The following is a 13,536-nucleotide window of genomic DNA, read 5'->3' as shown; positions in this document are numbered from 1 at the left end:
TTCTTTTGCGCATAGAGCGTGGACGCCGCTGAGGTGTGTTTGGGCAACTGAGCCATTTCGCAGATTGTAGAAAAAACGCTCGTTGAATGGGAAACACCAACACAGAGGCACTGCTACCTTTCCCTCATCTTGACAAACAGGCTCACCCTTTCATTGGTGAGATTTGCTCACCCGAGACCGGAGCCGGTGTCTGCGCTCTGCCGGGCCGGGCGCGCGTCGTCAGGGAGGAGTAGGCAGGATGGAGGCATTTTTTGCAGAGGTAAGCCATTGAGAATAAGTGTCACGTTATAGGACTAAACATTAATGACAGATTAAGCCTTCGCGGCGTGATGATGTCTGGATTTACAACGATGCATGTCTATACTGCAGGATGCGTTTTCATTTTGATTCACATCAATTATGGCAGGTGCTGCTTTGCTTCGGTCGAGCATAAAAACCGTGCCCCCCAAACCCAGAAGAGGCCTGGCTATATGTTTATAGCCTTCATGTATCGGGGAGAAAACAAAAAAACAAAACAAAGCAAAAAAAACCCCAAAACACCCCGTTTGTTTCAATATCACTGCAGAGCATCAGGGTCTGCCGGCTTGGTAAATTAATTCAGAGTAGAGCCGCAGAAAAATTGGCCAAACGGGTGCTGACAGGGGCTTTTGGATCCATAAGGCTGACTCCCGGATTAAAGCCAATCTGTTAAGGGAGGGTAAACCGTGTTGGCCTTCGGCAACAGCCCTCCCTCTGCGTCCTGCCATGAAGACCCTCTCTGTTTTTTTTTTTTTTATTGCGCCGTGAATGGGATGGAGATCGGATCCATGGCTGGGTTTGGGCCGGTAGAGGAAGGTAAAGGAGGAGGGGTGACTAATCGTAGAGGGGAGGGAGGAGGAGCAGGGTGATGGATATTTCTGTGTGTATGTATGTGTTTGATGGAATATGTGAGACAGGAAGGAGATAAATTAACTGCCTTCGTAATTGAATATTAGGTAAATCAGTGGTTTTTAATTTATCTCCCGCTGGAAAAACCTCATCATAGACATGTTAGTCTTTCATCTTTAGCACATATATGACAAAATCCATCTCATTTTCTCAAATCTGATCCAGAGTTGAGCATTTTAGACACTCCCCTCCACTGCTGCTTTGTTTTCTACCCTTATAGCCCCTTTATTGTACATGTTCACATGCTAACCAGGAGACTCCTACCACTCCCTTTCTTCATTTGTATCTTGTTCCACAGACCACATTTAGTGGCTCAGGCACCCAAACAGTCTTGTCCACTGATTTCAATGCCAGTATCCATCCTCTCCAAGCTACTTATCCTCCCCCATCTTAAGTTAATCTGATATGGGTTTAAATGCCTCTCACATTGGCAATGATGTCATGCAATTTATTAGTGTGTGTGTGTATGTATTAGTGGTTGTGTGGGTATATGTGTGGGTACTAGAGTTATGAGAATCACTGCTGACCATACTGATTTTGTAAATGCATGACATAACCATGATAAGCCTTCAGATCATCACTCAACAACATCAAAATGCAACAACCAACTCTTCTGCTTCGTTTCCCATCAGTCTGTCTGTATTATATTGATCATAGCATTGATTCACAGACCACCATAAATCAGCCTGCAGCCCCACACTACACAGACTATGAAAGGCTACATGAGATCTGAAAATGGAGTGACTTATTGAGTTATGATGTTCAGACCCTGCAGACGTGCATAAGCTGCTACCCAGAAACATGACTTCATTCAGTGGGGTGCTGAGTAATCAATGTTTCTGGGAGGTGTCTGTCCAACATCCACTTAGTTTCTTTGCTCCTCTGCTTTCATTGGTCCAGCCCTCAATCCCGTAGTCCTGCATTCCTCCATTTGTGTCTCTACCCCCTAAAACCAAAAAAAGAGTGAACAGCTGACCTCGCTCTCTGTCTCTCTCTCTCAACCCAGGCAGAAAATGTGATGGCGAGCCAGCTAAGCATGAAATATCAGGTGGTATAGACTACTGTATACTCCCCGCATAATCATGCTGGCCTGGTTAGTAGTAAATTATGGCAGTTGTAGTGACACTATGCACTCTAAACATGAAAACAACCCAATCATTTTTTTTTTTTTTGTTTTTGTTTTTTTGCTATGGTCCCTGAAAAACCAAATAGTTCCTACTGACAACATTAGGAATAACAACAAGAAGGCGACATAAAAAAATGGATCCCACATATAAGTAACCTATGTCCTTGTGAGATTAATTGCTACCATTGTGTAAATACTGCATAGATATATCAGTAAATGTAGCAGGCACATCATCTACACCTGGACTAGCTTCCATCAGGTAATTTTAAATTGTTAAAACTGCATGTGAAGTGCTTCTTAAGTCCTTATATACTGTTAGCTAATTTCAAATAAGTGATTTCCTAAACTGGGTTAAAGTTTTAAAGCTTTGGAAATGTTTTGGCTGCTGTTCTGTTGTAATATGTATGTAAATCTGACAGGAAATGCTTTATAAAAATAGGCTTTTATTGATTTACAGAAGCTGGAGGTTTTGGAGGAAAGTCAGCAAACCTTTAAAGTGTTTTTTTTTTTTTTTTATCAGATTGGACTGACAGTTCTATACATAGTTATTTATGGCCCAGTGACCACTGAAATTAAAATTAATTTAAATAATCCTTCAAAATAATTTCCCCTGGAGTCAATTAATGATGGCTGTTGAGTACTTTGTGCTCTCAGCTCTTGGAATATCTAAATGTGATTGTGTGTATGTGTGAGACGGGTGACGTGTTCTCAGGGGTGATATTTTGTGTTTGTGTCAGTGCCTCTGTGATAGGTTTTAACAGGTGCAAAGCTGCAAGCATACAATAACTGTTTGTCAGGCAGGTGTGAAAAGGCACAGTTTTGGTATCAAGTCTGCTTTTTTATATCAAGTTTGATATTCAGTCAACATTCCTTTCCTCTGTTTCTGTCCTCCTTGTTGTCGCTCTTCCTTGCCTGTGTAACTGAATAAGCAGTAATTCTTCATTAATTACCCTTCAATTTGTTGAGTGGTCGGTGTATTCTGCACTGAAGATAGTTAAAGAGCAATAAAAGCTTTTTTACAGTATGCCTGTGATTGTAAGAATTTAATCTTCTGCATACATTCTCCACAGCAATTTGCACATAAGCAGTGAAACATTCATGAAGACATTTTTATGCAGCTTGATCAGTGTAAGGTACCTTCTAATTGCAGAAAAAAAAAATCAGTCTTTTCTTTTGCGCAATGGGTTCTCATGTAAAAACCTTAGGGGTAAATTTAGCAGCACCCATGCCCGTCTATTGTGGTTCAAATTATGCAGAATTTTGTATGAAGTGCATACTGCAGGAAGCTGGTTCAGTGGAGGTAAGGGAACAGTCACTGGAGATGTGTGACCTATATTCAGCAGCTCCAAACACATTTGTTCTGCTTTGGAGCTGCATCGGTTTTGCTTCTCTCTCTTTCCTCTTTTCCTTTCCCTCTGATGGTGTCTCTCTCTCTCTCTCCTTCCCTCTCTCCCTGCGGCCACTCTCTTGGTGCTTCTCCATCTCGCTCAACCAACCACTTTAAGAGCTGCTCTGTCAGCCTCCCTCCCCCTTCTGGCAGCTCTGTCTTTCTCTATTTTCTCCTCTCTGTTTCCACTTTTTCTTTTATTCTCCTCTTAACGGCTTTTTTTTTTTTTTTTCCTGCATGTGTAGGTGTGACTGACTATATGATCATAAAATGTCACAGTTGGCTCAGGAATAATAAATGCAACATGTTTTAATAATTATCTGGTTTGTCAGAAAAAAAAATCAAATGCCACAGTCCAAGCTCACACGTTAGGTTTCTAATTAAATAAAACACAACATTTAGAACAATTTCTACAACCATTAATTTTTAACTTGAAACAGCCACAGAGGAGGCCAAAAGCCAGTGTACTCCCAGGGGCAGTCCCAGTGGATAGATGGGGAGGGTTGTGTCAGGAAGGCCATTTGGTGTAAAATCCTTGCCAAATCAAACATGCGGATCATCAAGAATGAGATCTGTTATGCTGCTGTTGAGGGAAGACAAAGGAAGAGGAGAGCGGAAAGGCGTGTTCAGAGGCAGCGGGAGAAAAGAAATGGTAGGACAGTGGAGGTGAGAGTCGGGAGTTTAAATGTAGGTACTGTGACTGGTGATGGACCTGCCAGGCAAGAGGGAAAGAGAAGATTTATGGATGTAGTGAAGGAGGACATGCAGATTGTGACAGAAGTGGATGCAAGTGAGAGCATAAGATGGAGGCAGATGATCTGATGTGGCGACCCCTAAAGCGAGCAACCGAATAAAGAAGAAAAAGATTAATCATGACTGCTCCCCAAACTTTGCCACAGACTTTTCCCAGACCTAGTATTAAAAATACCCACAGTCCTTTGCCAATGTTATGCAGTTTTATAGCAAATAGATCCAGATCTGCACTAGTTTATTCCCCTGCTTCACCTGTTCAAGTGTAACTGCTTTTAGTTTTTGAATAATCCTGATGACAAATAGACAAAAAACCTGCAAATATTTTGCGTTGTTAATGAAAGTGAACTATCCTTTGATCTGGATCTGCACCCAGAGGACTTCTTTTGCCCATTCTGAGGGCATTTTTAAAGAATGTGTTTTGGATCTGAACCAAAATTTACTTGGTTCTTTGGTCACATGTTGCTCCTTCATCAAGTTTTTCTAAAATTTGTCTTTTATGTAAGCCAGCGTACAAACTGTGCTGAAAACAGTAAAATTATATCACAGTCCCCTACACTTGAACATCAACTCCCAGCATCCACCAGTGCCTAGAGGAGAAAGGCTGTTTCCATGGTACCCTGTTTCCACACTGTTGCCGTGGAGTTTTGTTGCCAGGGTGTTGGTGGGTGTGTGACTGTAGTTTAATCCAAGATGTGAGAGAATGTGATAATTAGCACAGAGCTCAAAGAGGATTTGCACTGTACACACTTGCACACAAAATACCATTAACAGCTGCTGCCTTTCTCCTGGTTTGTAATTTAGAAGCAGATTTTGATCTGGTTTACTTTAAAAATCATTTATTTGTTTGTTTTGGAATTAAGCTGTCCAAGGCTTCAGATATTCCTATGTATCAGTTATGCAGCCAAACAGGGAATAGAGTGCACTTATGGTCTTAATACTGTTTGCACTTCTGTATCTTGTTAAATCTTTGACCCGATGGCTTCTCTGTATGAGTGAATTTCAGCATCAGACTAGTCAAACGAACATTTTATTGGTGTTGTTTTGAACTTACCAGACTTTCACTCATCAGTCAAGATTCTCCAGAAAATATTTATTTTATGAATCTATTGTATACATATACACTAAATAAAAAAGCAGGCATCCTGATAGACTATATGTGAAAACACCAGTTACTGAAATATTTTGTCATTGGTGGAGATAGTAAACAGGACTGATGTTGTTCAAAATATACTTTTTTCTTTATCAGAGCCCAACTGATCTAAGATTTTTAAGACTGATACTGATACAGACATTTTGTGACTTAAAAATCTGATATATGATATCTGATCCAATATATTTTTCTTTCCGCCACACAAAACATAAACAGATTTCCTAACATTTGTTATATGTAGTTATTTATTTACTTATTTGCGCTCTGCTAAACTCTGCTCAGATCAGCGTTTGTGGCGTTCCAAACATGTGTTGCCAACAGGGAAGTTACAGAGTGAACAAACTATGCAAAGTCAACACTCACAGCATGGTTGAAGGTTGTTTCTTTCATCTTTTTAAAAATGTTTTTATATTTTCATTTGTCAGATATTATAAATGCCAACACTTTTAGACCAGCAAGTAGATAATATTGGCTGATAATTATCAATCCACCAATAAATCGGTCGAGCTCTAATACTTTCAATGCTCATTCAGTAGTCAGAGTAATTGGAAAACTACATTTGGACATGCATACACACTTCTAGAGAACACTGGCCTCCTCAGAACCCAGACCTCACCATTATTGAAGCAGGGAATGGAACAAAAGGCAGCCAACATCCAAAGACGAGCTTTGAACGTCCTTCAAGAAGCCTGCAGAACTCTTCCTGAAGACTACTTAAAGAAAACTTACTTAAGAGAATTCAGGCTGTGCTGAAGAATAAAGGTGATCATAACAAATATTGACTTTCAAGCTTGTTAGAATTGGGAAAACTCAGTTTTTGACTTATATACTGTTTCCATGTGTGTTTGGAAATGATTCGGTAAATCACTTATTTCCCATTTTCCTAGAAAGGTGACTCAAGACTTTTGCACAGTACTGTAAAAAAACAAACCAAAAAAACCAAACAGATTTTCTGGTTAGCTATGCTGCCCTTAACACTGAGATCCCATCCCACTAACATTAAAAAAAAAGGATCGGTTATTTTTTGTTTCTTACTACTACTACTACTAATGAAAAAAAACGCACCTGCAACATTAAAAAAAATACACCCAGTCATCTTATAAAACCTTGTCTTAAGAGACACTTGCTGTATACGACTGAGGATAAATTAATATATTTCTAATGCTTTTCATGTTTTCATTTACACTCATGTTTATTTATACCTATAGTGTTGAATTTCAACTGTAATCCCTTTTAACGACAGATGTGACTTATGTACAGGCAGGTGACACTCACCAACCCACATACACATAAGCATACACACAGACACACAAACATGCACAGACTGCAGGGATAAACACATGCTGTTGCTCTCCTTCCAGCAGCCATAATCTGCTAAAAGCCTCGCTGTCCCGATTGTATTATCACCTTTAATGGAATATTACTGACACAGTTTAGGTCTCCGGCACAGGCAGTACTGCACTGGGATGACAGATCAGAGCTTTTTTGCTAGGAAAATGGCAATAGCAAGGAGTCTCTCTGATTCACACACATATTTACCACACATGTGTGATATCTCTGCTTTCTAGGATTTTGTACTGCTCTTTGTTTTGTGCATATAAACAGTTCACTCTTGTGAAATATTTATAATGTTACAAGTTCAGAGGATTTCCTCGTTTGGTGGTTGTAGTTGCTTGAAAGGTGGAGTAGAAAAAACAAAAAGCTGTCATTAAAAGGGGCGGGTGGTATAGAATGCCTTTATTTGTCGGGATGTGCAATGAGATTGGAGGGAAGAGCCGTGAGCCGCTGCGTCTGCACTTGCCACCATCTTGAAAATATACAGATACTGTATATACTGTATATTTGGGAAATATACAGAAATTGCTGGACACTGCACATTACCAAATATCAGTGTCAGATTTACTGTTGTGAGATACGTTTTGTGAAGTGCAGTTATGATGAAGCATACTGGCCTTTCAGATAAAGTTTACATTTGTGTAATTAACATGTAACACTGATCTGTGACAACTAATGAAAATTGTTCTGTTGCTCTTTCAAAAATGTGCAGTATAGTTTATTTCTCCTTATTTTTTATCAATAACAAACATCATATCTAATGAACTAAAACTATAAAAAACTTTTCACTCACAACTACATCATATCAGTGTATCATCAGTTAATTGGAGTTTTCTTGTAAGCCCAACTCTCCTTGAAGGTATCATATAAGATTTAAAACCTAGACATCCATTGGTGACAAAGACCATATTGAACCTCTTTCTTAGGTTCAGGTTTACGTTCAGGTTCAGGTTTACGATCCATCCATCCATCCATCTTCCACTTATGTACTCCCCACTTTTCAGTTCCTACTGGGGGATCCTGAGGTGTTCCCAGGCCAGAGGAGATAGATAGGTGCCCTGGAAGCATCCTAACCAGATTTCTGAACTACCTCAATTACTCCTTTTGACATAGAGGAGCATCAGCTCCCTCCAGATGTCTGAGTTCCTCACAACTCTAAGGCTGAGCCCAGCCACCTTACAGAGGAAACTCATTTCAGCCACTTGTACTCACGATCTTATTCTTTCAGTCACTACCCAGATTTTATGACCATAGGTGAGAGTTTGGATGTAGATGGAGTAGTAAATCTCTCTTCTTTGGTACAGCGCACTTTACTGCTGACACCAATATGCCGGTCCAGCTCGCTCTAAAAACAAAAAACATGGAACACCACACGTAAGATAAAATCTATTATATGTTCATTTGTGTGATGGCTGCTGGAACAAAACTGTTTTTATACTGTCTGTATTTTGGGACTGTAAACCTTCAAGCAGAAGGAAGCAACTGAAACTCACTGTACTAATCACCTTAACTAGGAATGTAGGGTTAAGCTGTGGCTCACCAATTAGTCTGATAGACCATTTAATAATTTAATTGACTGTGTTTCAGTTTTTTTTAAATAGATAAATATCCAAACCATGAGACCAAGTACATAAAATGACAAAAATGACTCAATCACAATGTGATATTTGTTCTAGGATGTTTTTAAGATTGCACTTTCTTGTCTCTGATTAAAAATTATTACCTGATGCTTGTGATTAGAAAAAAGAACAATAGGCGGATTGGCATACTTTACCAACAACTATGGTAGAGTAGCACAATATGCTCTTTTACACAAATACATATACACAATAGAGATAGATATACACATTAAAAATTCTGTCACTGCTAAATGTACCTCTTACCTTCCTAGATATCCTGCTGTATCCTCTCATCTCCATGCTGGTCTTTAGCTGCTTCTGTCATCATTTATTCATTCGTGTCTCATTTCTGTCATTCTGTGTCGTCTTCAGCCTCCTGTACTTTTAACCTTTAGTTCCACACTTTGCTGTTCTCCTGCCATGATCTCCATTGTCCTCATTTTCTCCGTTTGTCTGTCCTGTCTCTCCTTTCCTCTTGTCCTTTCAGTTTATGACAGCTAGTCTGTCAGATATGATTTGGTCCCGTAGTGACTCCTCTCTTCCTCCAGCTGTCATGTTTGGTTTGACTTTTTATCTCAGCTTCCTTTCGATTGACTTTAGCAGTTTTAGTGATGTAGCTGTTTGAGTCTGTCAGTTTGTCCACACCTTTAGTCCAGTTTGAACATCCACAGGAGGGATTGGGACAGGTTTGTGTATTTTATATTAGCATGCTAAACACTAAACTGCTAATATCAACATGTTGCCACTGTAAGCATTTTATAATGCTGCTGACATTGGCATTGCTTAAAACAGCCCAGCTTTACGGAGCCGATAGAAAGGACATCAGAATCCAAAGTCTCCGAGATGGTGTGAGTAACTGCGTTAGGACTGTTGTTTAAGCTACCAGTGCACAATGAAACACAGTCCAAAAAATCCAGCTAGTGCAGGAAAACATGCACAACTATTTAGCACACTCACATGTAGTATTTTATAATTCTGGAAAGTAATCACTGACTCTTTCATTTTTGTTTGCATTGCACAATAAATAGCAGCTCAAAATTATGTTGCACTGAGTGTTGTTGTAGTAAGTGATATTTTTGTGGTACTTTTAAAAGTCAAAATCATCCATGATTTAAAATGGGCTGACTTCCCCTTCAATGATATCCCCCTGTGTACCTCAGCTATTTTTAGATCATTCCCTGAAAGTCCTGCTCTGACCACATAAACAGCAAAAAAACAACAATAGGCACTATTACCTGATTTTGAGGGGCAACCTCAGCCATGCCAATCAGTTGCTTCTTTTTGAATTGATGCAAATATCTAAGGTAGTAATAACCATAGAACATATCTTTATGACATGTACCTGTGTTCATTGTTTGTATCAAGGGTTAGTGATGCTCAACTGAGTGTCTTGAGTGACTGTCAAAAGTGCAGTTTGAAGTTCATAGCATTTATATGCTAGATATTGGGCATTCATCAGCATTTGCTTTGCAGAGAACTTCTCTCAGAAGGAGAGGTCCTCCATCAGAGACTCCAGGGCAGAGCCTCAGCTAAATGACACAGGCATCCATGTAATTGCCTGAGCAGACAAAAAGGCCTCTGGGCTGAATACTCTGTGGATGCTCACTTTTGAGTTTAAAAATGAAAAATTATTAGATGATCAAGATTTTTTCTTCATATTTTCCATTCTATTTTTCTGTGGGGTCTGAGTCATCATCGGTCATGGCCATAACCCTATGTTATCAGAAGTTGTATATATTTTTTTGTTCTCTCAAATCTCTTAATTTAAAGGGGAACAAATAAAAATGAAAAATAAAAAATCTAACTGGCAACTTTTTTTTAAACCTCAAAAAAAATTGTTTTTGCTTTTCTTTAAATCATACTGTAAAGGTTAGAGTTGGGGCTAATGTTGGTTTCATCACCAATTATGATTTAGACCTCACAGGGTTAACAGAAATATATATTAGAGTCGTATAATTTAATCCAAATGTTAACCTGTTTATAAAAGTGGCACAGATACTGCTTTTCTGTTGTGGTCTTTTGACTGAGTTTGTTTGTTTTTAACTTCTCTCCTGTGAATCTGAAAGAGCTTTAAGACCATTTATGTATTAGTTTATACTTTTTGGACAAAACTATTGGGCCACACCTTTGGAACAACTTCATCTCAGCCATAAAATGTCAAACCTATGTGGTCTACCATGTCATTACAGCCCATGATTTTTTTCTCTGAATTCTGACTTTAATCTCCAAATTCTGACTTTTCTCAGAAGAGGTTTAGGGCCAGAATTCTGATAATTAATTACGTGTTGTGTTCAATTGATCAGTGAAAAAAAAAAAAAAAAAGGATCTCCGACAGCATTCCATAGGAAAGTTTGAGTTCTTTCCTGCTGGTTACAGAGTAGGCTGTAAGACTTGAGGTCAGAGGTCATGTCTGAGGGTAAAGTGACAATTGATGTTGGTAGACGTTTCGTTGAGCTTGACGAAAAGGTGATGGGAGGAGCCCGAGGCCTGTTTGACTGTGGTATGGTTTGAATTTCAGAGAGCGGAGAAACAATGGGAAACAGAGATGGAGAGCGTTAAAGGCGATGTTTCAGCCACAGATTTTAGGTCACAGAAAGGTTTGGTGTTTGCTGTCATGCATGGCTATTTCTGCCTGTCTAGGGCGGAAGCAAGCTTCCATAAGTAATAGATGGGGGGAGGGGAGGAAGACACAAAGCAGAGGAGGAGCAGAATGAGTGCAGGTGGAGGTTGTGGTGCTGGCACATCATTTATAATCCTCTGTCTCCCCTTAGTTTGCCCATGAGACTGCATATCGATGTGGAACTGAAGACCAATTTACTTAAGAGGAGACGGAGAGTCAGAAAGCAGAAACATGCATCACTTTCTGGTTCACATTGAACATTAGGAGATGCGAGTGCGTTTACGCCTGTACCATGAGTGTGCTTCAGGTCTGACGCCACAGGTCGAGAGTTACAAGTTTAAATTGGCTCAGAGGCCAATTTATTAGGTAAAACATGGAGTGAGGTACCAGTGAACTGTGAGCATAGAGCCTTAGGCTGAATAAGTCATCAGGTCATAATAATGGCTCAGTGTGCTGGAATCTGACGGCAAGAGAGAGACAGAGAGGATAAAGAGGAGCAATGAGGCCGCTATATATAGAGAGTTGCTGTGCAAAGAACAGTGAAGGAAACCTTTGCACAGGCTAGTGCAAAAGATGAACTATAAAGGAGTTTATGTTCTGCAAAAGCCAGCAGTCTTAAAGTCTGTTTTCAGATGGATTCAGACATTTTATCCCCTAAGACTTTCCTTAAGCAACCCATTTGTGTGCATATATAACACACTGTATTTTTGTGTGACTGGTCTCTGCCTGGTTAGCTCCACAGCCTGAGGCATGACTGTTTTTTTGTTATCATCAGTGTGTATCTGTGTAGCACTGAGGGATAGAAAGAGCCAAAAAAAGAGAGAGAGGGAAGAGAAAATGGAAAGTGATAAAGGCTGTCAGGGGATGCTTGGGGCTGTGGGACCATCTGTTGCTAAAACAGTTCTTTTCCATTTGGTTTCTGCTGCTCGCTTCATTCATATGCACACATCTGGTGTCCCATGAAGCCTTTTAGAACTCGCGCCTCTTCTTAGGATTTAGACTGGAGTGCTTATGCCAAGAAACTTTGCGCTAACTACAAGAACATTCATACATTATAGATAATAAAAAGTGGACTTTTCAAGACTTTACCACTGACAAAAATATAGTGCATCATCGTCATCAGTAATTTGTCAGAAATAGTGAAAAAAGCCTATCACATGTTCCTTATGTAAGACGGAGAATAGCAAAAGAGATATAAAATGTAAAAAATAAACAGTTTATTTTATTTCAGTGCCAAAATTTCAGCTTAAAAATCAGTTCTAATGATATGTTCTCCTTAACAAACTGTAGTACTAGTTATTTTATCCATTCACAGTAAAACCTTTTATTTTTAACTTCCTCTGTTTAGGATTGAAACACTTAAGGACTGATTTATAACAGAAAGTAGAGAATATCTGTTGCGTTCAGCTATAAGCACATTTTTAAGTGGTTATAGATGTAAAATATTTTTCAATAATAGCTTCTCCTCTGAGGACATGTTTTGTACTATAGTAACACAACACCAGCCTCCAGCAGGCTCCCCATGGATGGAGTTATCATTGCTGATAAAATGAGCAAGCATTAAAGGTTACTCTATTCAACATTGTTTTATTCAAACATTGTTTTGATTACATTTGACACCACGTTTTTGAACCGCTCCCAAAGGCAACGCTTGGGCAACTTCACAAATGATTCAGTTTTGATGCAGTACACTAAGCTAAACCGTATAAGTTAATGTATGGTGCACCTCCTGTCTTTCTGGCACTTCAGTCACTCCATTGACTCGTACTTCCATTTAGCTTGCCTTTTCTTTCTGTCCTCTGTTACACTGTGCCCCTGTTTATGAGTTTCAGGTCAGAGGTCAGTGGCTGTGTGAAGGAGGGCTTTGTCTGTTTAGAAAGGTTTGGGAAGAGCACACTTCCTCTGAACTCCATACACAAAAACATAAAGACACTGATACTCTAGCATACCATGCTAGAAAGACAGTGTGTCTGGGTCATTGCAGTTTCCCAGTTAACACATCTGTGACATCTGTCTGCACCAGAGCTGTATATAAAAGATAAATGCATGTCATCATCTGCTGCTGCTTTAAAGCTTGACATTTTGGATATTGCCATCTGTTAATCTTAGCAATATCAGCAGGGGCGTACAGAAAACGCAACAGCGGACTCCTTAGAGTGCCTCTGAGCACAACAAACAAGATGAAAGGAAATCCATCTGCCACTCAAAGCAATCCCACCCTTAATTATTCATATCTTACATTAGTACAGTTTAACTATGAGAATTATATATTGACTCCATAGTGTAGTAGTTTACACATTTACCTAACAAGCGAAAGATCTCCGGTTTGAGATTCAATCCCTTTGGGGTTGCATCAGAAAGTGCATCCATTCTAAAAATCTGCCAAATTAAACATGTGGTGCTATCTGCTGTGTTGACCCCTTGTGAATAAGGGAGCAGCCAAAGTAGCTATAAATAAAATTTCACCTGCCTACAGGGGTAGAAATAGAAATTAGCTGTAGGAACCAACACAGTTTCTTGCAGCAGGCATAAAAACATGTTTACTTGTCTCTGAAGTATAACTTTTAACATTGGACTCTGTAGAGCAGGGGTAGGGAACTCCAGGCCTCGAGAGCCGGT

The 13,536-nt window shown here is 39.5% G+C and overlaps 1 protein-coding gene across 1 annotated transcript in view; it reads left to right on the top strand.

Moving 5' to 3' along the window:
• The window catches only part of myo10l1 (myosin X, like 1), a 50,209-nt gene continuing 36,673 nt past the window's right edge, over positions 1-13,536 (top strand). Inside the window, exon 1 of the mRNA XM_030718979.1 lies at positions 1-259. Within this exon, the coding sequence (XP_030574839.1) occupies positions 239-259 (21 nt within the window). The 5' untranslated portion in view covers positions 1-238. The remainder of the gene's footprint in view (positions 260-13,536) is intronic.

This window comes from Archocentrus centrarchus, chromosome 22, assembly GCF_007364275.1.
Source record: "Archocentrus centrarchus isolate MPI-CPG fArcCen1 chromosome 22, fArcCen1, whole genome shotgun sequence".
Taxonomy (NCBI): Eukaryota; Metazoa; Chordata; class Actinopteri; order Cichliformes; family Cichlidae; genus Archocentrus; species Archocentrus centrarchus.
This window is presented reverse-complemented; position numbering and strand designations above follow the sequence as displayed.